The following is a 23,729-nucleotide window of genomic DNA, read 5'->3' as shown; positions in this document are numbered from 1 at the left end:
TAAGTTTAGATTTAGAAACGACAAAACATTAAGCAAAACATATACATGTTTATATAATTTGAAGTTGAAATTTCGTTTTCTTTTTATGACTTTTTTGTTATTGGATGATTGTATTGTTACGTAGGACATCGAAGACCGGAGATAATGACGTGGGGAAACTTTCCTCTTCAATAGTTGTCAGTCGACAGCAGCAAAACGTGTGCATGGAGGGAATTCCAAGGAGTCGAAGTTCTCAGGAGAAAGAACCAGTTTAGTGTAATGCCTGGAAGAGCAAAATGAGAAATATTATGAGTGATAAGAGAAGTAAAAAACCAAAAGAGACTACAGGCCATGACGTAACAGAGTGCAGGTTACTATAGTTTCCTCTGCGGATAGTATAATGTTTTACAATGACTGAGCATTGTTCCTCAACAGCTAACAGCAATAGAAATGGAATCGAGCACCACTGAAACATTTTTTCTAGAATATACGAAATGATTTCAAATAACTTTAAACGTAAATTCGTCTATTATTTCCTCTTCCTTATTAACAATATATAGTCTATTATTGCATAAACGAATCTCATGAGTTGTCTGTTAACGAAATAAATTCATGTTATTTCTATGCTTACCTAAAGGCGGGATCCCTTCACATATTTTTACTGGTATCTGACTTATCTGAGTCCTCTGTAACGCCTGAAACCATTGAAGCAAATTATATAATGTATATATAAGTGTGTATGTGTATGTAATATGTATGTATGTATGTATGCATGCATGTAGTAATGTATGCATGGATGTATGGATGGATGGATGTATGGATGTTTGTATGGATGTATGTATATATATATATATACATGCATGCATGCATACATGTATGTTTGTATATGTATATGTTGATATGTAAGTATATGTGTGTGGTTTTTATTGACCAATACATACATATGTACAGACATACATGGTTGCTTGCATACATGTGTATATAGACACAGAAACGCACATGGAATCATACACAAACACACAGAGATACATACATGTATACATACATAGTTGGATGTGTCTCTAAAGCACATATATATATATTTATGTATATATATATATATATATATATATATATGTGTGTGTATAAATAATACGGAATGGGACAAGGACGCAAAACATACAGGTAGACGATACAAGGAAACACGGACAGGTCATATATATATATATATATATATATATTGGCTTGGCGATAACTATTAATTTCCAGTACCGCTGCCGTAGTCTCCTTTAGAGAGACTTAGAAATACTAATAACTCTCTCTCTCTCTCTCTCTCTATATATATATATATATATATATATATATATATATATATATGAGTATTACGTATGTACGAATGAGTGTATACGGATATAGGGAAATAAGTTGCATAATTGCTGACTTACTCTCAAAATCTGGATCATTGGTCGTACTTAACAGCGCCTGCTGAATACAGAACTCCCGTCCGGGTTTAGTCATGAAACACACGAAATTAGCGATGAAGATAAGCAACAGGATAATAGCCAGAATAATTATAACTATATTCTCCACTTTAAAGCCTAAAAAACAAGGGTATTATATGTTAAATTCGAAGGAAATGCTAATTCATTTTTTTATTAATTTTTCTTCTACATCATTTAATTATTATTGCACAATAATCAGCATTATGCCGATAAATGAAGGATAATTCTCAGCTCATTTCATATATTATTATTAGAATCTTCATTATCATTACTGGCATCATTATACTCGACTATAAGCCCAACAGTATTACCAATACTTCTGTCATTGTCAACAGCTTCTTTTCTCGACTCTGCTCACCATCTTCTCGAAAAACCTGATATAGCATACCTCTGACAAAGAGATGTAATCCATTTCTACTGACCAAAATAGACAGAGCTAGGGAATCTTTTTGGTAAGTGTAGGATTGGTGTTTACGTGAGAAGCAGGAGCAACAATTTCGAGGGAGGGGTAAGTCGATTACATCGACCCCAGTATTCAACTGGAAGAATGAAATGCAAAGTCGATCACGGTGGTGTTTAAACTCAGAACGTAAAGATAGATGAAGTAAATACTAACGGAATGCTAACGATTCTACCTACGCGCGCCTCCACACACACACACACACACACACACACACGCACACACACAGATAGATAGATAGATAGATAGATAGATAGATAGATAGATAGATAGATAGATAGATAGATAGATAGATGTCATATTTAGTGACAGTTATAGTTTTCCTTTTTGGTAAAACATTGCAAATTGGTGTCTATTTTAATTCTTTGTATACAAATTACCGATGCGCCAAATCATCCATATATTTCTATGATGAAAACATATATACAGACATAGAATTAAGTCCGAAATCTCCTGAAGTAGAATCAGTCCATACTGATGAGGCAACGGAAATTGTCGAAACTGAATACAGTGTAAGGAGTTCTCAAACGGTGTTTTCGGACGACTATAATCCCAGTCTGTATATATATATATACAATTATAATGTGCTTTGACTACAGCATTAGAGCATTTTAGCTCTAACTTCTGGCAATGTAGGTGTTTCTAGCACCCTAGTCACATTTAGTGACAGTTATAGCTTTCCTTTTTGGTAAAACATTGCAAACTACTATCTATTTTACTTCTATATATATATATACACTGACAAAAATAAGTTTAAGACCGATGAGGAGAGTTCTATTCTTTCATTAATATATTTTTAACAAAACTATAAAATTATTTTACTTTTTTGTGTTTATGTAGAATGTTTTTCCTCTTTCGAATGATATAGGCGTTATATATCTTTTCTACAATTCGAATAATTTTAACGCGCAATTAGTTCAAATGATTAGAAATTATCAGCAAAATACGTTTAAGACCGTACCAAGATTAAAAAAGTAAAATAATTTTATGTAGTTTTGTTTAAAATAAATTAATGAAGGAATAGAACTGTCATCATCAGTCTTAAACTTATTTTGGCCAGTGTATATATATATATATATGTGTGTGTGTGTGTGTGTGTGTGTGTATGTATATATGACCCAACAGATACAGTGAAATTGAAACTCACTTAATTCAGTAAGTTTAAATACCAAATAGATGTAAACCACCAAACTGGAATTTATATTCTTCGTCTAGATTTCTCATTCCATAGTAAATTAAAAATAATAATGGAAAATGAGTTATGAAATACAGATATTGATAAAACAAATTCAATGGAATCAAAATAATTTCTCTCATTCTTTAAAAGATCGAAAACAAGTGTGATCATTTGGGAGATAATTATATACACAAGAAATAAAATAACCAGTTATCTTTAAAATATTGATAAAATAATTACAAAGGCAAGGGTAAAGTAAGCAACGTTTCTTTTGATTATACGACATAATCAGAGGAATAAGGATAGAGTCCATGACCTTCTGTTTAGAATTTCCGAGGCAGTTGGAAGGATACTATTCTTAGGTCGATGACGTGTTACTTATTACAGTGAACGCCGTCTAGGCTTTCGTGGACCAGATGGAGTTGACAAACTGGGCGATAGAATAAGCTTATTACCACAAAAGTGAAACAGATTTACTGACGGGCTTATAAAGTGTCCATCCAGCAAATTTCAATAAGGCTTTAGTTACCTAAGTCTATAGTACAAGACACTTGTCTAATGTAACATGTAGTAGAACAGAACGCGAAACCACATAGACGCGAAGCAAACGCCTTAAACACACATCCAGCCAGATTTTCGTCCAATATAATTCAGGAGCAACAAAGTATAAACGGTAAGCAGGAAACAAATTTACTGACGAAAGATATTATAAGTTATAGAAGCTGAAAAATTTTTTAGGGAAACAGTGCAGCTTAAATTTAATCAGACTTACCTTCTTTGTGTATTAATTTATATACTCTTCTTTTCTTACTGTAACTTTCACACTGGACATCCAGTTCCGTTGTATTAGAGGGAAGAAACAATTTCAGAATTGAACCACCAGGAGCACATGTTATATCCATTGTTTCGTATTGTGAGTGAACGGGTTGGAATCCTCCAGAGCAGTTACCTATAATGGAATCATTTCCTTTCCACATTGACAGTGCGTCTCCCTCTTCTAAAGGGCATAAAAGTGTTGCGACGCGATCACCTGTAACTGTTATAGTGCCAGCATCATAAACAGTCAAATTTCTACTGTCTATAAATAGAAAGGTAATATCAAAGAAGGACAAGCGACGGAAAGTAGCAGCTTAGGAATATATGAATACATAATTATCTGTTACATAGTTTAAAATGCTAATGGAATTAACAAGAGTGGTGTCACTCGAATAGATACCGACTTATCGGCTAGATAGTCATAATGGGAGATATATCACGATTCCTATATATAAGACCACCTAAATATACACACATTTATACGTAGTCATACATATCTGCATATCATATGTTTATACATATATATATATATATATATATAGATAGATAGATAGATAGATAGATAGATAGATAGATAGATAGATATAGATATATATATATACATATATATACAGATATAGGGTAAAAATGAATAATTAATTGATAATTAGTAATTTTACCAATTACTATATATATATATATATATATATATATATATATGTAGGTATGTACATATATATATGGATATATGCATATGTTTATATATTATTTATATTATATATATATATATATATATATATATACATATATATATATATATATACATATATATATATATATATATATATATATATATATATAATATAATGTATATATATATTTATATATAATACATATATATATAATATATATATAAAATATATATAATATATATATACATACATGTGTATATATGTATGTATATATGTATGTGCGTGCATGTGTGTGCGTGTGTGCATGCGCGCGCGCGTGTGTCTATAACTATATCTTCATTAGGTTTAAGCCGAGGTTGCGTGGCAAGTAACCAAATAATCCGTATTAATAACTCTACGTCTAATTTTTCCATGTTATCGTATCCGTATCACTTAAGAATCGAGTTTGGAGTTTCCCAGAGTACAAAGAAGGGGGAGAGGTGGAGAATAAAGCAAAGCATAAAGATATTGTTTATTAGTTGTCCAGTTATACTATGAAGTAAGCTTCATTAAAAACAGAGTGATTGATAAGTTAACACTCGTTATAACTTTGAAAAAATATCTGTTAAAACCGAACTGCACTCTTCACAACTTGCACTAAGAATAAGGATAAGGTAAAATTACTACCAACTTTTATAGCAAGTTGATGCAGGTAGTTTATCCCGTCCGCCTCCATCTTTTAGTTTATGTAATTGAAATAACCGCATTATTTATGGGATGACCCCATATATATGTATGTGTTTGTATTTAGCTCTATTTTATAAATGGATAGATAAACAAATCGATAAATAGATAGGTAGATACATAGACAGATAAACAAATATTGTAAAATTCATACTAAGTTTTAAAGAAGCCGTCTGACAAATCTTCCAAGAGTTTTACAATGAATTTGACCCTCACTATTAAACCCCACCACACACAAAGTATATTTCACTGTTATTTTAAAACTTCCTTTAGAATAACAATTTCAATTTAACAATGACCACGCCGAGTTATATTTGTCCCCACATTAATCTAGGTCATAAATGTTTTCTACACGTTTTTCTGTACGTCCACGGGTGTGCCCTTATTTCAAGAGAGACGGGCTATCGTTTCTTTATTATTAAATCAATTTCGAAAAATTCTTAACTCTTGAGATTATCTTCTCACCACCTTTGACGTTGTCACAAGGACTAATTTCAGTAAAAACTACGATCTGCTTTAGTCTTTGAACTGCGGTCATGCTGGGGCACCACCTTCAAGGGTTTAGTTGAACAAATCGACCCCAGGACTTATTCTTTGTAAACCTAGTACTTATTCTATCGGTTCTTTTGCCCAACCGCTTAGTTAAGGAGACGTAACAACTTCAACATCGGTTGTCAAAGTGATGGTGGGAAGACAATCACAGACACAAAGACACACACACACACACACACACACACACACACACACACACACACACACACACACATATATATATATATGTGTGTGTGTGTGTTTGAGTCTGTGTTTGTTTGCCTCACCGCCGCTTGACAACTGTGCTGATGTGATTACCTTCCTGTAACCTAGCGGTTCGCTAAAAAATTTAGGTAACAGGCTTTAAAAATATAAGCTCTTGGGTCGATACATTCGACTAAAAATTCATTCTTCAGGACGGTGGCCCAGTATGGCTGCAGTTTAATTCCTCAAACAAGTATAAAAGAGAAAAAGTTGTTATCTCATACAGATACATATGACAGGGAAAGAAGGAGAAAAGAGAATGAGCTAGAAATGAGAAAAGAGAGTTTTGTGATACCTTCATGAAACACACATACCGATTGTTGTAACTTTGAATTCGCTTCCATGGTTATTAGTTGTGCATACAATAGTAAAGTTACCATCCTTCAGATTTACGGGCCCAAACTCGATAGTAGATTTCTTCGAGATTAGATTGCAGGCGAAGCGTGTAGGGCTGTAAAATCTTGAAATAGTTCCAGGCATTCTCTCGCAATTAATAAACGTTGCTAAAAGCATTCCACTTTTTCGGAGATACCATCTAACTTCAGGACTGTCACCAATATCGCAAACCAGTGTGAAATTTCTCTCCGTGAAAGCCTGTGATGATCCACTCAGCGATTCAAGATTAGTCTCACCTCCATCTGATAATATAAGATGTTCGTGTGTATGTAAATACATATATATGCGCGCGCACACACACACATACTCACACACACATATACATACATACATGCATACATACATACATACATACATAAATGCATACATACAAATATGCAGGTATATATATACATACATACATTCACACACACACACACATATATATATATATATATATATATATATATATATATATGTTCGTATATATATATTTGAAGATAAGCAACAAAAATTCAATAGGTTATAGCAGTACGTACATTTCGTACAAGCTCCATTTATTCATGTAGTTGCTATAACCTACATGAATAAATGGAGCTTGTACGAAACGTACGTACTGCTATAACCTATTGAATTTTTGTTGCTTATCTTCAAATTTTATTCACCAAATCTCTTGATTTTGTTTTTGGTTTTTATCCTACCAAATTCTGGTGCCTCAAACATTTTAAGTACCACGTTTAATCTTTTGATTAAATCTATATTATTATAGATATGTGTGTGTTTATGTGTGTGTGTGTGTGTGTGTGTGTGTGTGTGTGTGTGTGTGTGTGTGTGTGTGTGTGTGTGTATGTTTGTTATCAATCAGTTTCATTTCTGTATTTCTTGTCAATAGAGAAAGAGCCGGATTCTAACATAGATTCAAGGCTCCTTCATTGGAACTTTTATCAACATCATCTAGGTATTTGTGCATGTGTGTGTGTGTGTGTGTGTGTGCAGTATTTGGTGTTAGTGTATGCGCAGATTTGTATGTTTGTTTTATGGATGCGTTTTTATGTATATATTTTCATGTCTAAGCGTATGCATATGTACTTATGCGCAGATTTGTATGTTTGTTTTATAGATGCGTTTTTATGTATATATTTTCATGTCTAGATGCATGCATATGTATTTATGTGCTAAATTTTTGGAAAGTTTTACATATCTTTACAGTTCCATTGATGGCTTGAATCTGTAGTATGTATGTATGTATGTATGTATGTATGTATGTATGTATGTATGGGTTGAAACGCATAAAAAGTAGAATGTAATATGGGTGTGTGTGTGTGTGTGTGTGTGTGCACACGTGCATACATTTATTATATGTGTATGCGTATATGAGTGTACCTACGCGTGTGTGTACGTATATGCACGTGTGTATCTATCTATCAGTGTATGTATGTGTGTTTTGTTTCTCTATTTCAATACCTCGAGCTTTTGGAAATTTACGTTTTCATTACAGTTCGGGACATAGCAGAGTATGTCATATGTTGCTTCGCCGAATCTACCTCACGAAACACAGCTCACACACTTCACTTATAAACTACTTGGGGCACTCGACACACCACCTTCACCACACTACAAGCAAGTGAAAATAAATGAATCTCTAAATAAGCATACTTACTATGCATTGGTTCTACTACAAATGGTGTCGGACTACATGAATTAGTGAAACAAATAAAAGTCAGTCTCTTGTTTGCAAGGAGCGTCAATTTCAGAGTTGAAGTGGCTGTACTACAAGAAATACTATTGATCTTGAATGAATCGTCCTCAAGTGGTCTGGTGAAAGAACAATTACCCAATGAGAGCCCACTAACAACCCACTCACGTAGTTTTTCACCATCGTAAAATTCATATACGATTTCTACTTGTTCATTAATTTTGGCAAAATATGTCCTGCTCTTAGAAGCTATCGAATACGATTTCTCTGAAAAAGAAAAAAAAAAGACATAATAAACCTTATAACACAGTTAAATAAATATCAGATCAATAAAAGTCAGTAAAATCGATCACTTACACAAATACAACAAAAGTAATACTTTCGACCTTTCCTGGAGAACTGTGTTAACATAATGGCAGTGAACAGAACTCAAATGAAAATTCGAAACTATATCGCAGGTGAGGTCATCACGAGATTTACCCGATTAGAGATAATATTACACTCTTTTTATTTTCACTTTGCATTCTCTAGGTCTAAATTTTTCGGGAAGGACGTAGACGAATATACAGGGTGTCTCATAATGATAAAACATTCCACTTGCAATATTAGTTATTTATTTGTCATAAACGTGTTTGTTCCAGTTCTTGTTACGTTCGCTTAAAATAATGTCCCATCACAATTTCACACCCTGTTTTTGATAGTATGGAATCAATTACTATGTTGCAGGAATGTATTGATGAAACTAATGTTAAATACAAAACTTGTTCCGGAATTTCAACTCTATAATAACAGACGACATTCGTTTGATAAATTAAATTGCTGGGGGAAAGAGAATTCAGTATAAAACTCAGAAAGCTAGTATAGACAACCCCTCTACATGAGATGTCCACTGATCAATGGAGCTTATAAACTATCTGGCTGAGAGATGATATTAATCGTAATTGTTGATTATTACATGACATCGATCACGACAAAGATGTTTAAAATGGTGGAAGAATGAAATGTAGACTTTTTTTAAAACGTAGTATTGGAAACAGTGCATAGCTGTGTTATTATTGACCTCTGAATAAATACTCCTATATATGAATTTTAAGTAATATCGTCAATGGATAGTGTGTAAATATAGTCATTAAATTCACAGCATTAATGTTAAGTCTACAGTTAGAAGCTACTGAATAGCTATGAACAGTAATTATATCAGGCGCTATCATTAAAACAGAGTATATGGATTCTTAGAAGCAATAGAAAATGTTGTACCATTTATGTGGGAGAAAGTCTGGACCAGAAGTATACATTTAAAAAAAATATGTAGGTAAGAACAGCAACAATTTGAAAAAGTCCAGATATACACAATGAAAACTATATAATTTCGATAACAGAACTCTTAATAATATTGATTTCAAGTTTTGGCACAAGACCAATATCTGGTACTTATTTTATCAAACCCGAAAGGATGAAAGACAAAGTCAACATCAGCAGAATTTGGACTTAGAGTGTAAAGACAGTCGAAATGCCTGGTGTGCTAACGATTCTATTAGGTTGTAACCTTAGAACACCTTAATAATATTGAGTTATAACAAATAATGCAAACTGAAAGACATGGAAGGTCTCTCAAAGTGTGCAACCGACAGTGGACAGTCTATTTGTGCAAGTTCTATATAACAGTGAATATAATGATGTAGCCAATTCTAAAGACGGTAAGCTATGTCACTTCATCAGTATTGTTGGCATTTCCTCACAAATAACCACTTGTAAAATTTAGAGAAAATATTGTTACTTTTACAAAAGAGAATATTTTCAGGATCAGATGAACTCAATTGATTCGAATGTGTATTTAACAGGTATTTATTTTATGAGAGATAAAGTCGACCTACGCAAAATCGAAATTACTTTTCAGAGCTCCACCGAATCAAGTATTACCTGATAATTAATAACAATAATAACAATCTTCTCTAATATAGGCACAAGACCTGAAATTTGGTGGTGGGGGAGGACTAATCGATTACATCGACCCAGTACTCAGCTGGTACTTATTTTATCGACCCCTAAAGGATGAAAGGCGAAGTCAACCTCGGCGATATTTGAACTCAGAACATAAAGGCCGACGAAATATCGCTAAGCATTTTGCTAGCTCACCGCCTTAATAATAAGATAGACAATACTACAACAACAACTACTACTACTACTACTACTAATAATAATAATAATAATAATAATAATAATAATAATAATAATAATAATAATAATAATAATAATAATAGAAACAATTCCTATCATAGTAGGTGCCTTAGGTATAATTAAAAAAATATTCAGACAAATACATAACAAAAACACCAGGACATACAAATATATATAACATACAGAAAATTGCACTACTGGGTACTGCACACATTCTACGCAAAACACTTTCAATACAGTAACCATAAGAGCATCACAGCAAACCACAGCACATACCCAAGGCGCACAGAGCTGCGCTCGGTAGTGAAGTGAAAGCACGTTATAAAAATAAAACTACTGAACAATAATAATAATGATAATAATAATAAATACCAATAAGCATTTTGCCCAGCATGCTAACAATTCTGCCAGCTCACTGCCTCAATTTTAATAATAATAATAATAATAATAATAATAATAATAATAATAATAATAATATGGGCTACCGCAAATATTCTGCTTAATACCACAGATTTGTTTGTCAGTTGTTTGGCCTTAACCAGTTGAGCATGTCCCTTGGTGGCTGACGACATGTGCATCTCTGATCATGAGCAGAAATAAAGGGGGAGCATCATAGCCATGTGTTGAGAGGAATTATTTGGGGTATGAATAATTCACCTTTGGAAACATGGGTGTTTTGCTCAACATCCTTAAACAACCCTTATTCAGGGACCTTTTGAGCGGGATAGGCTACTCGACCTGAAGAAAATTTTAACTGGGCCCCACCTGCGAGGTCATGCGCTGTTTATCTTGATATGAGATCACCATGTCGCGCACATATGGTTGTTATGCATGTGCCTGGTGTACCCTTATCAGACTGGTAGTCATGATGAGTAAACTGGGCTTCATATATTTTACCCCAGTGTCACTTTGATGGCATGCACTGCTCTCTCACTCAACAACAATAATAATAATAATAATAATAATAATTATAATAATAATAATAAACGTTTCTCCTTCCTTCTCTGCTTAAATCTTAAATTTCTAGAACGTACACTTTATTCCTACTCGGTCAAATAGAAATCAGACTGCTACCATGTTGATCCTATTCTTAAAACCACATGTATTTCCTCCTTCTCTCTATCTCTCTAGCATTTTACTCTCACTCTCTCTACCTCTCTCTTTCATTCCCTCTCTATCACATTCTCCAATAAGTGTGAAGACTACCTGTTGACATCGTAAAACTCCTCAGCCGAAATCCCAAAGTCACAGGCCAATTCAGCACCCTGTGCATCTAGCCATCTACCTGAAACTCTGACCTCTCAACCCACCTGCTTGTTACCAGCCGCATATCCAAACTTGTATGGCAAATACTGAATATTCATCTAACATAATAATAATAATAATAATAATAATAATAATAATAATCACTTGAACAAAACTGTACAAATCCAAATATATGGTACCCTAGGCATAACACCTACATGAACTTCTAACTTGTTGTCTCTTGAGGTCTCTGGGTGAGACTTGGATCCAACTTGTACAAATGCAAAACAAAAGTCAAACATAAAATAATAATAATAATAATAATAATAATAATAATAATAATAATAATAATAATAATAATAACAATAAACTTTAGTAAATTTATTTCTCCCCACCACCACCACCCGCCCCCTTTTTTGCAGCTGTCGAACCGTCGGCGACTAAACCGGCCAACTGACAGAGCTTGCTTTGTGAGGAGGGTGCTTTTTGCTATTTGATCACCCTGCATGATGAAATACAAGACCTGTCCAACGACGGATGAACTCTGAGAGTGAAGAACCATCCAAATAACAATTCATTCGCCAGCTGCGGAGCACTGAATAACATCTGAGATAATGGAAGAAAGCATAACAAAGATGCTAAATGGTTGATGGAATTGAGGTAGGAAAATATAAAGTGAAACAGAGCAATATTAGAATAACGACTGAAATGGTAACCGAAGAGACAACAAAGATCCCAAACTGAAAATGACCAGAACCGGATGGGGTACAAGAGTATTGGCTGAGAAATTCCCCAGCACTACGCAGAAGAATAGCCACGCAAATGGATAAAATGATCAACAACGACGTGCAAATCTCAAAGTGGCTGACCACAACTAAAACAATTCTTTGCTAAAAGATGAAAGTAAAGAAAATGCAGAGGATGATTACCAGCCTATCACCTGTCTGCCCCTGATGTGGAAGCTTATGAGAGGAATAATATTTAGTTATGCGTCTAACTTCCTGGAAATGAATGACAAAATGCCTATGGAACAGAAAGGGCGCAAAAGGAAAAGCCGAGGGACAGAAGACCAACTTCTGATAGACAGAATGGTACTGAACGACTGCAAGAAAATACTTACTAATTTGGGCATGGCATGGATCAATTATAAGAAGGCGTGACATGATCCCCCATTCCTGGAAGGTCTTCATCTTGTACAGATGTCTGAAAACACTGGAATACAGAGTTAACTGCATGTGGAAAATCTTTGGCGTGGGTTAACACCAAGAGCCATATTCCAAGATCGCCTGTCACTATTGCTGTTTGTGATTTGTATGATACCCCTCCCACAGATACTACGGAGTGTGACACCGGGGCACACTTTGAAAAGTGGAATCACCTATTATATATATGGATGATTTAAAGATCTTTGGAAAGACCGAACGTGAAATAATGACCTAGTTTCAACAGTGAAGATATTCGTAAGGATATCGAAATGGAATTTGGAACTAAAGAATGTGGTATGCTTATAATATAGAGGCAAAGTAGTGTCGTCTGATGTTGTAGAGCTACACAATGGCGAGACTAATGGCTATAGATATCTGAGGATTTTAGAATACGACAAAACCAAGGAAAGTGAAATGAAGGAAAGCTTTAGGTGAGAATATCTCAGAAGAACAAAGTTAATTATGGGAAGTAAACTCAATGGAAAAAACAAAATCAGGGCAATTAACACATGGGCTGTTTCCTTAATGCGATACGGCGCAGGTGTTGTTAGGTGGACAAAGAACGAGCTTGAGGAAATGGACAGGAAAACTAGAAAAGCGATGACAATTAGCAAGGAACTACACCCCAGAAGTGATACTGACAGACTGTATGTGCCCAGAAACAGGGGTGGAGAGAGGTCTGTTTTGTCAACGAGAAGAACAATCTGGGATAGTACATCAAACAACAGAGTGAATCCTCGCTTGCTGCTGTTAGAATTAATATAATATAATACCTACCGAAAATGTGATGCACCCACAAACATTTAAGAAACAGGATAAAGAAGAAACAGTAAACAACTGGAAAATTAAACCACTGCATGGGCAATACTTCAGAGAAATCGAAAGAAAAGATAGGATCAACACTGGAGATGGCTATGAAAAAGTGATCTGAAAGGATGCACTGAGGCATTGATGTGCAGCGCTCGGAAACAAACTCTGAGAACTAACTACACAAAGTTCCAAATAGATAAGAGTAGCGAATCGCTCCTTTGTTGGATGTGTGGCAACAGAAACGAAACAATCTCACATATTGTGAGTGAGTGCAGCAAGCTGGCTCAAAAGCAGTACAAAAGGAGACACAATAACGTGGCTATGTTCGTCCACTGGAGGCTGTGGGAAAAGTACGGCCTGAACAGAGCACGGAAAGGGTACGAACATGAACCAGAAGGTATCACCGAGAACAAAGAAATTAGATATTGTGGGATGTTACAATCCAATGTGATTCCCTAATCGAGGTTCGGAAACCAGATATTGTTGTAGATAAAGGAAAAAAGGAAACCAAGATCATAGATATTGCAATACCTGGAGATGCACGCGTAAGTGACAAAGAACAAGAAAAGTTTGAAAAGAACAGACTACTAAAAGACGAAACTGCAAGAATGTGGACTATGAGGAGAGTGTCTATGATTCCAGTAGTTTTAGGGGCACTTGGAGGCACTAACAACCAAGTTTGAGAAATATGTCAAAGAAATCGGAATTGACATGAGAACAGAGCAAGCCCCCGAAACTGCTCTGAGATTGGTACTTGGATGTTGAATGTCTCTCACGATAATTAACAACAAAGTATCAAAGCTTATAATGTGCGGAAATAGACCCTGTGAGACCTCTGACAGCAGGATACTGTCCGCTCTCAAAGAATCCACCAGAGAAAACAAGACCAAACGTTCTCAGAAATGAAATGATGATGATGATGATGATGATGATGATGATGATGATGACGACGACGACGACGACGACGACGACGACGACGACGACGACGACGACGACGACGACGACGACGACGACGACGACGACGACGATGGTGGAGGTGCTGGTGGTGGAGGTGGTGGTGGTGATAATAGTAATAATAAGTTGAAGAGGAGAAATAAAAAGTAGAAACAAAACTGTCAATGCTGGAGTGGTGAATGATTAGAGCGCCTTTCGCTTATAAAGTGCCCTAATAGCCTGCATAAGCCTCTGACAGTCAAGCCCAACTCCAAGTCGTCGCCGAACTAACAAGAAAAAGGAGCGAAAAGGAGAATGTCTGGCGCCTTCAAGTAAGAAGTGCTCTGGGTAGGTCAAGCTCGTTAGCTTTCGATGGCAATCAGTCTAGGAGAAGTGCCACTCTGACTTTAAAACCAGTAAAAGTATGTCTTGCCTTGGTGGGAAACCTTTCTTGGAACAGTGTTCCGATGAAAATACCGGTTGGTGGAAACGTAAAATGCACTTCATTTATGAGTGAAAATGTCAAGCAAAATAGCCGACGATAACAGTGTGAACGGTACGAGTGTCAATGGTGAAGGTGCCACACCCGGCAGGTGTCTCGTTGTGCAGTAAGGTAGACCTGGTCGTAATGCGGCCACACCTAGCCGTGCTGCAAAACAAAAGTGGAGTAAGAAGTAAGTATGATGGTTATTGGAGCATTCCAATAGGTGCAAATGGCATGCCAGTCAGAGGATAGACATAACGAATGCACAGAGAATGAAAGGAAATGGATTGTTTCAAATGAACTTGGATCATGCAAAACCAATACGAAGGAACAGATGGCTATCAGAATTGGAGTTAGAAGTTATCGAAAGGAAGATATCAGGAAATGCTGAGCATATGATAAAAAAAAAGTCACATAATGAAAAAAATGGATAATCGCTCACAAGAGTATAATGCTGTGAGTCGTGAAAGAATCGCTATCAAAGATCATTGAAACGATGAAGACCAGATGCTAATAAACAGGGTTTTTGGATCTATAAATGTACAAAGGAAAGAATTTATGTATGATTTTAAGAAGGCTGACCGATGGAGATCAAATTAATAGACAAGCAAAGTCAATAATTTATTGAAGCATGTTGACATAAAGAACATCTCACAAACTAATAAACAAATCAAGGTTGTGAGTAGGAGTGTTGCAGAAAGGATGGGATTAAAGAATAATGAACACAGAACATAGATAGAAAGAAAAGGGGATAAACAACCTTGGTGGAAAAAGAGAATATCGGAAGATATAATCCCCCACTGAACAGTGTGATGTCAATACTTGACAGGAAAAGAAGAGGAAAATTGAAGAATGATCGCAAATTGGAAAACTGTAGAAGTACGGTGGACGGAATATTGTGATTGAAGAACTGAAGCAGCGCATACTTGCAAAGAAAGCAAAGCTAACTAGGTGTGAGCAACGGAATAAACAATACCGGCAAAAGCGATTGTTTAGAGTCGACCAAAAAAGATTTTATCAAGAAATTAATGATGATTTAGCATACGAAAGATTAGTTCCTGATGCAAATGAAAGAGGACAGTTTTGTGGTAAGATATGGAGTAAGCAAGCACAACACAATTCTGGAGCTGTTGCCTGAAGCAATCAGTTTCTTATCCTCAGCAAGGAGCTATTCTCTTAACCGAGGGTAGTATCAAATATGAACACAAAGATGAGCAATTGGGGCAACAGATCCTAATGGTGTACAGGGATTTTAGATGAAACAGTTCGGTAGGTGCCATAAATTGATTGCAGAGTAATTTAACGCAGTGATTGATGGATCAGAAGAAACTCCAGGGTGGTTGACCATAGGACGAACAATGTTGTGCTTGAAGGATGTATATTAAAAAAGATACTGACAACAATTACAGGCCAATTTCTTGCCTTCCATTAATGTGGAATTTACTGTCAGGAGTTATTAATAAAGAAATGTACAAACTTCTTGATAACATTTTACCAATAGAGCAATAAGTTTGTAAAGGAAGATGCAGAGGTACCAAAAACTAATTATGGGTAGTCAATACCAAATAGAGACAATACCAAATAGATAATTACCAAACGGAGAAATGATGAAACAAATTGGAAAAGGAAGGCTATAAGTACCTTGGCATATCAAAGTTCAATGAAATCATGGAGAAGGAAATGATAGAACAGCTGAGAAGAGAATAATTCCGAAGATTAAGATTACTGTTGCGCTCAAAATTGACTGGATGGAATAAAATCCAAGCTGTAGATATATGGGCAATAGCATTCCTTCGGTATGGAACTGGAATCATAAACTGACAAAAAAGAACTGATTAGTAGGGATACAAAGACACGGAAACTATTGACAGTGCAGGGAGCATTCCATCCCAAGAGTTACACTGATAGGTTGCAGAAAATTGTGGGATAAGTTTGATCAGTTGGCTGGAAGGTGTTGAACAGAGGAAAACAGCTTAGGGTTGTATCTAAAAATTGCCGCGGTACTGTTGCAGATACATGTGAAGAAGGCCGGCATCGTCAAAATTGATAATTATGTCAAGAAAGGGAAATTTAAAGAGAAAAAGAACACAAAAGAGAAACGGCATCGAAAGAGAAAAAAAAATGTGTGCGGTCGCGTGACATGCAATGATTTGGTGTAACCATCAGATCAGTCATCGGAATCCTAATATTGTTACAGTGAAAGGAAAAAAACAATCATGCCTGATTATCGACAAAGCATGTCCTGGTAACACCAGTATCGAAGAGAAAGAATAAAAAGCGAACATGTATGATGACTTAAAGTGAGAAATACGCAGATTGTGGACAATGAAGAGAGTAGAATTGATACCAATAGTGATCAAAGAGGAATGTGTCTACTTTCAATCATTTCGGCCTCACTCACCACGCAACCTCTTTTGACATAGTCACTGCTTTATTAAAGGAAGGTGGTGGGAGGAGCTTTACGATGCATTCAAACGATATTCGGATCAGTCCTACACATAGCAGCAAATGCTGGACGTTACTCCACAAGTTCACAATGCTCGGACACTGCACGAGTACGTGAAGCACTATTTCAGCGTTCCCTGTGCATTTCGGGTAGTTCTGCCTGACAACACGTTTGTGTCTGTGGAGTGTCTTTTGAACCGGTAATGGGTAAAAGGGAAAACGATATATTTGAAAAGATTAGACCTCATACCGAAGAACAAACGTAATTCAAAGAATTCTTGCTAAATGTAAGAAATACGTGAGCGGTCACCATCGTGCCTTATATTGCTAGAATAATGAATTGGACGGAAGATAAAAATAGGTTCATGAGACAAATAAACGAAAAAAATTTAAACTGTGTTTAAAATTTAAAACTGTGTTTAAACCATCTAATGGCAGATGTCAGTCTTTTATACATGAAATGGGAGTACTGAGCAAGAGGATTCACTTCGATTTCGGATTGCTATGATGGAGAACGAAGGTCGGTAAACTGTCTCTCTGCAAAAAGTGATGATAAACTACTTAAATATGCTGTAATAGTACTTTCTCCCTTAAGCAGAAAACCTGAATTTTTTTATGCGAGTGCTGATCGATTTTATTGTGCTCAGTGCTCAACTGGTACCTTCTACCCTGAAACTGAAAGGCAAAGTCGGCCTCGGCGAAATTTCAATTTGATTGTAAAAGTGGACGATAAATGCTGCTGAATATTTTGTCCAGCGCGCTAACGATTCTGCCAGCTCACCGCCTTAAATATACTGTAATAGTAGAAGTAGGACTTACTTATGTCGAACTTGAAGGGAAGAAATACAAAACAGGATTTTTGGTTGAAGATAAATTACATTAGAAGAAATGCCTAACATAAACAATTTCAGAAAGGCAGCAAGAATGTAAAAAGAAATCATGGGAGTGGCACCGAGTTGAATACTAAAAAGAAAAGAGCTTCTGAAGTCCAAGTTCTAAACATTAAGCTAGGATATTTATTCGACAATATCCAGCTGTAGAATACACGCCGGTAAACATCAGCTTTCGTGTAGTGGGCTCTGTACATAATCAACAACTTTCTAGTTTTCTGTCAAGTTTCTGCATTTCGCCATTTGTCCAATCCACAATTCCAGTTTCATATCTGATAACTTGTACAGGTGATTCTACCAACTCGCCACCTTAGGACACATCCAGTATTAATATTATCTTTTGCGAGGAGGTGCAAAACAAAACTCCAGATTCATAGGAAATTAACTGAAATATTTGCTGTCTTATCCCTTCATTTAAGAAACCGTCTTAATGAACGAAATATGCAGATGATGTCTACAACAGAATTTACCGTTAAGATTTTTTTAGACTCATGCCATTATAGTTTATTTTTGTTAACCTCACGGGAAAATAGAGTATGTTCCATATATAAATAAACATCTTTCTCACATTTCTGATTGGTTTAAGAAAACACTGTGAGTTCAAATACTAACAGACTCCCTAATCTGAAGTTAGAATTTTGACTTTCAGTCAGCCCAATACACATTAACATAATTTCCCCCCGCTGTAGATATGATTCTAGGAAAATTTAATTAAATTTAAAGTCAGTATTTTCTTTAAAACATTAACATTGAGCTATTATATTATGACTGAACGATATAGAAATATATCAAAACTGACAAAGAATGTTTACTACTTACTGATGAAATAGCAGGCAAATAACATCAAGAGCAGCTGGTTCGAGAAAAACTGTGACATTGTTACACAGCAAAGAGAACTACATGTAAAAAAAAAAAAAGATACAGTCGTATTAGTTATTCCTGCTGATAAATATCGGCTATATGTATGTATACTGAATATCAAGACTCAGTACAGGGTCGTTTGTACCTGATATGCTGCCGTGTGTGCAGACAACGCAACCTAAATTCTGCCACAGATATGACAAAAGAAACAATGTAAACATTTTGAGTTCAATTATTGATGTGAATATGTTAAGGAAATGGTTGTATCCTTTATATTTGAAGTCTATGCGGTCTTCTGACGAGAATGATTTCTTTCAAGTGATATAATGCTTTCATTTATCAATTAAAGGAGTCGCTTGAAACGGCCGTAATGAATTGACACCTGTACATCTTTGTTACTCATTTTTATGGTGTACTTGATTATGTTTGTCAGTGTCTACGTGATTATCTTAAAAGGCTATAATTTGCGGGCAAGGAATGGGACTGGTTAAAACGCATTTCACAGATACAAACTACAAGTAGAACAGTTAACACGAAGAAAGCTTTTCAAAAGTTCAGCATGCAGTACTTATCATTGCTGTAATCCAACTTCGAGAGATGGAACGATGTAGTTCTTCAGGCCTCAATCATAATAATTGAATTAATCTGTCTTGTTTAAATTTCTGAACAAATATTTACGCTTGTACATGCTAGTGCATAGTAATTCATTGTTAATGTTCAAACCGTTTTTATCTAGAAGAAGAATGGTAACTGCTTCCCTTATACAAAGTTGATATTTATTTCTAGCTTGGTATAATGTTCCCTTGTCTTTAGTTGGGAGCGAAATCAAGGATGGTCCATGATATTTTAAAAGGATTTTCACTGATTTTCTCTAGTCACCAAATATTATTGACATGAACTTTTACATATTCTTAGGAAGTAGCCAGGTAATGTCCGCTAAAAGAACAGTCGGTTGGGTGCCAAACATAAGAACTGTCTATAGATTCGGTGGAGATATTTATTTTACATTTAATGCGTTGACCGTCCCAGCATTGGAAATTTTAGTAGGTCATGTATTCAAGGTCTTCTAATACCTATGAGTTCTTAGAAAATGTAAAGATACGTGGTTCAAGAACTTCTTCCCTAGATTTTGGCTTACGTTTAAATTGGATTATTTTTCTTGTTCTACATTTGCTTTTAAGAGTACTTGGCACTTTTGTATCCGCTTCTTTCAAAATTTTATTTATAACCATTCGATACGCTACTGAGTTCTGTTTAATGGGTAAATACGAATAAAACTCGCTGACGGGTGGCGGAGACGAACCCTCAAAAAAATATTTGGTTCTTGGTTAGAATAACTGGATACAGTGCAACGACTTTTTGGTGGTCGTTATTTTTTTTTTATTTTTTTTTTTTAGGGATCGTTATCATCTCTGTATCATGATGAAGAAAAGAAAGATATTTTTCTTATTTTTCTCTCTGACAATTCTTTTCTTTTTAGCCTGTTATCTATTATTCTTATCATTATCTTCCTCAGAAGAGACAAAACACAAGCACACAGACATACGTGTCTACATATATAGAGTTACATATTTATATATACGTGTGTATATGTATATGTATATGTATATACATACATACACACATATACACACATATACATATACATTTATACATGCATACATACATACATATATGTATGTGTATATGTGTGTGTATATATTTAGATAGATAGATAGATAGATACAAAACTAGTTATGCACACGTATATAAATTGTTAATTTAAATAATACATTATCTCCTCTGCCTACGTTAAATATAATTAATTATTTAGACAATGACATACTCTCATTATTAATGGGGCAATTTTCTTAGCTCACTACCTTATGTACGTAACAATCCAATCAAAGTTCAGCCAGATACTAACTGGCCACTAGCACTGCACGCTGACTCTGTTAAAAAATAATATTCTGACATGTTGTAGATATTTACCATACATAGGGTGATATAGTTTACGTGTATAAACTGAGAGAACACCTAGCCACTGACGGGCATTTCAACTATTTCAACGTTTAGCCAGATATATACGCAATGTGATGTAGAACATCACTTTACAAAAATATGGTGATGTTTAAACATGTCATCTAAAGTAGACACGAATAAATATGTGCAGTAGAAATGATTTAATGTGTGAATTATTGCTTTAATAACGTTGTAAGCCATTATTTGATGAATTTATTTAAAGAACATGGAAGAAGAAATTGTTTTCTATGATCATTTGTCGCGAAATATCTACTTGATAAATAACTTGTCTGTTTGTTATAGACCAACGTGTTCCACCTTACAGAGAATACATCTCGATCAACTGTCTTATTCTGTAATGCGTTTAGATTAATACGAGAAGCAAAATTAACAATACCTTGACATAATAACTATAAAGGTGTATTGGTGGAGGCGCAATGGTCCAGTGGTTAGGGCAGCGGACTCGAGGTCGTAGGATTGTGGTTTCGATTCCCAGACCGGGCATTGTGAGTGTTTATTGTGTGAAAACACCTAAAGTTCCACGAGGCTCCAGGAGGGGATGGTGGTGAACCCTGCTGAACTCTTTCTCTTACTGTTTCTTTTGTACCTGTATTTCAAAGGGCCAGCCTTGTGTCACGCCGAATCTCCCCGAGAACTACGTTAAGGGTACACGTGTCTGTGGAGTGCTCAGCCACTTGCACGTTAATTTCACGAACAGGCTGTTCCGTTGATCGGATCAACTGGAACCCTCGTTGTCGTAACCGACGGAGTGCCAACATAAAGGTGTGTTATAGTTTTAATGTGGGCAGTGAAAGCAAGAGTGCTGTCACAAATAGTCTGCTTTTGATAGCTAAGACATTGGAGTATTACTTAAAATGCGTTTTTAGATTTTAATTTAGATTTCGAATACTGCAGATGACCATTGGCATTCATCTTTCTTGCCTATTCATTTAAGCAATTATAGATTTGAGTTGACGTAACTGACTATAACCTTGACCTACATCGCAATATAATCAGACTTGTAAGGAATTAAGAAACTAAATTGTTTTCACTCATTCGACTGCGGCCATAGAGGGGAACCATCTTGAAGTGTTTAGTTTTAACAAATCTACCTCAGTACCTAATTTTCCTCGATTTTACCGAGCAACGAAGTTACGGGTGCATAAACAGAGAACAGAGCAACACCGTCATGTGATGGTGGTGGTGGTGGTGGTGGTGGTGGTAGTCAAACACAGGCACAAGCACACACACGCGCGCGTAGTCTCCGTCTACCGAATTCCCTTACAAAGCATTAGTCGACTTGGGGTTATAGTAGAAGACACTTGCCCAAGGTATCACTGAGTAGGATTTATCCCAAAACCATATGGTTACGAATCGACCTTATTAACCATACAACCAAAGACTCATGCTAGTCTGGCAAATGATTAACTGTTGTCAAAGAAGGCACCTGTAGACAAACTCATAAATGTTCATAAAATACTTTACAGCATTTTATATCAAACTAATATTACTCTAGAAATTTGTGACTGGCATGGCTGTGTGGTTAAGAAGATCTTCCTGCAACCACGTGGTTTCGGAGTCAGTTCAACTGCGCGGCACTTTAAGCAAGTGTCTTCTATCATAGCCCCAGCCGTCCAATGACTTGTAATAGAAGGAAATTGTGAGGAAGCCTCTCGCATATTTAAGTGTTTGTGTCTAAGTGCTTGCTATCCCTCACCATTTCACTACCCTTTTCGTTTTGCTTACGTCCCCGTTATATAGTAATTCGTCAACAGCGACCGATGGAATAAATACCAGACTCAAAAATAAATACTGGGCCCGATTTGTTCGATTAAACTCTTCGAAGTTATGCCCTAGCGTGGCCGCAATCCAATGAAGCAAGCAAATGATAAAAGATGTGTGTGTTGTGTGTGTGTGTGTGTGTGTGTGTGTGTGTGTGTGTGTGTGTGTGTGTGTGTGTGTGTGTGTGTGTGTGTGTGTGTGTATGTGTGTGTGTATGTGTGTAGTTTATTTGCCTAGCTTTCATCGAAACGTCACACAACATATACCGTGACATTTCGGTATTATAACATACTGAGAATAGTACACTCCATAACATTGTTATATCTTCTATTTAATACCTTCTCACTATATTCAACTGTCCTAAATGTTATATATGCACAAAATATAACATAACAACACTCACGCTTTGATTGAATACGCTTTCGTAGCTGCGTGTGAGCTATGTGTGAAATATGTATACCGTTTAAAACATACAGTGTTCTCGTGTATTCTTTGAGAGATAGTTCGGTTCAAATGTTAATGTTTCTTTAAATCCAATGTCATTTATTTAAAAGCGTTTGTTTTAATGAAATAAAGGTCGACTTACCCCAGTCCCTGCGGTCTTTAAACCATTTAAAATAACAAATATAATCAAACACAATAACACGACAAAGAAATTAGACGCTTTGTTTGTAAAGAAGCGTTCATTAAGAACTTTTATTTAGTGCAGGCTTAAGAGAACA

The 23,729-nt window shown here is 35.6% G+C and overlaps 1 protein-coding gene across 1 annotated transcript; it reads right to left on the bottom strand.

Annotated features, from left to right (window-relative positions):
• Positions 1-28: 28 nt before the first annotated feature.
• LOC106876421 (uncharacterized) lies at positions 29-23,728 on the bottom strand. The gene is made up of 8 exons (XM_014924964.2): positions 23,594-23,728; positions 19,183-19,259; positions 8,138-8,440; positions 6,417-6,740; positions 3,870-4,175; positions 1,404-1,556; positions 611-674; positions 29-262 (listed from the first exon to the last, which is right to left on the bottom strand). Exons 2-7 carry the CDS (start codon positions 19,238-19,240, stop codon positions 628-630), a joined length of 1,191 nt encoding a protein of 396 aa, XP_014780450.1. The 5' UTR covers positions 19,241-19,259; positions 23,594-23,728; the 3' UTR covers positions 29-262; positions 611-627.
• Between the last annotated feature and the right edge of the window lies 1 nt (position 23,729).

This window comes from Octopus bimaculoides, chromosome 5 (assembly GCF_046866305.1).
Source record: "Octopus bimaculoides isolate indiv1 chromosome 5, ASM4686630v1, whole genome shotgun sequence".
In the NCBI taxonomy this organism is placed as follows: Eukaryota; Metazoa; Mollusca; class Cephalopoda; order Octopoda; family Octopodidae; genus Octopus; species Octopus bimaculoides.
This window is presented reverse-complemented; position numbering and strand designations above follow the sequence as displayed.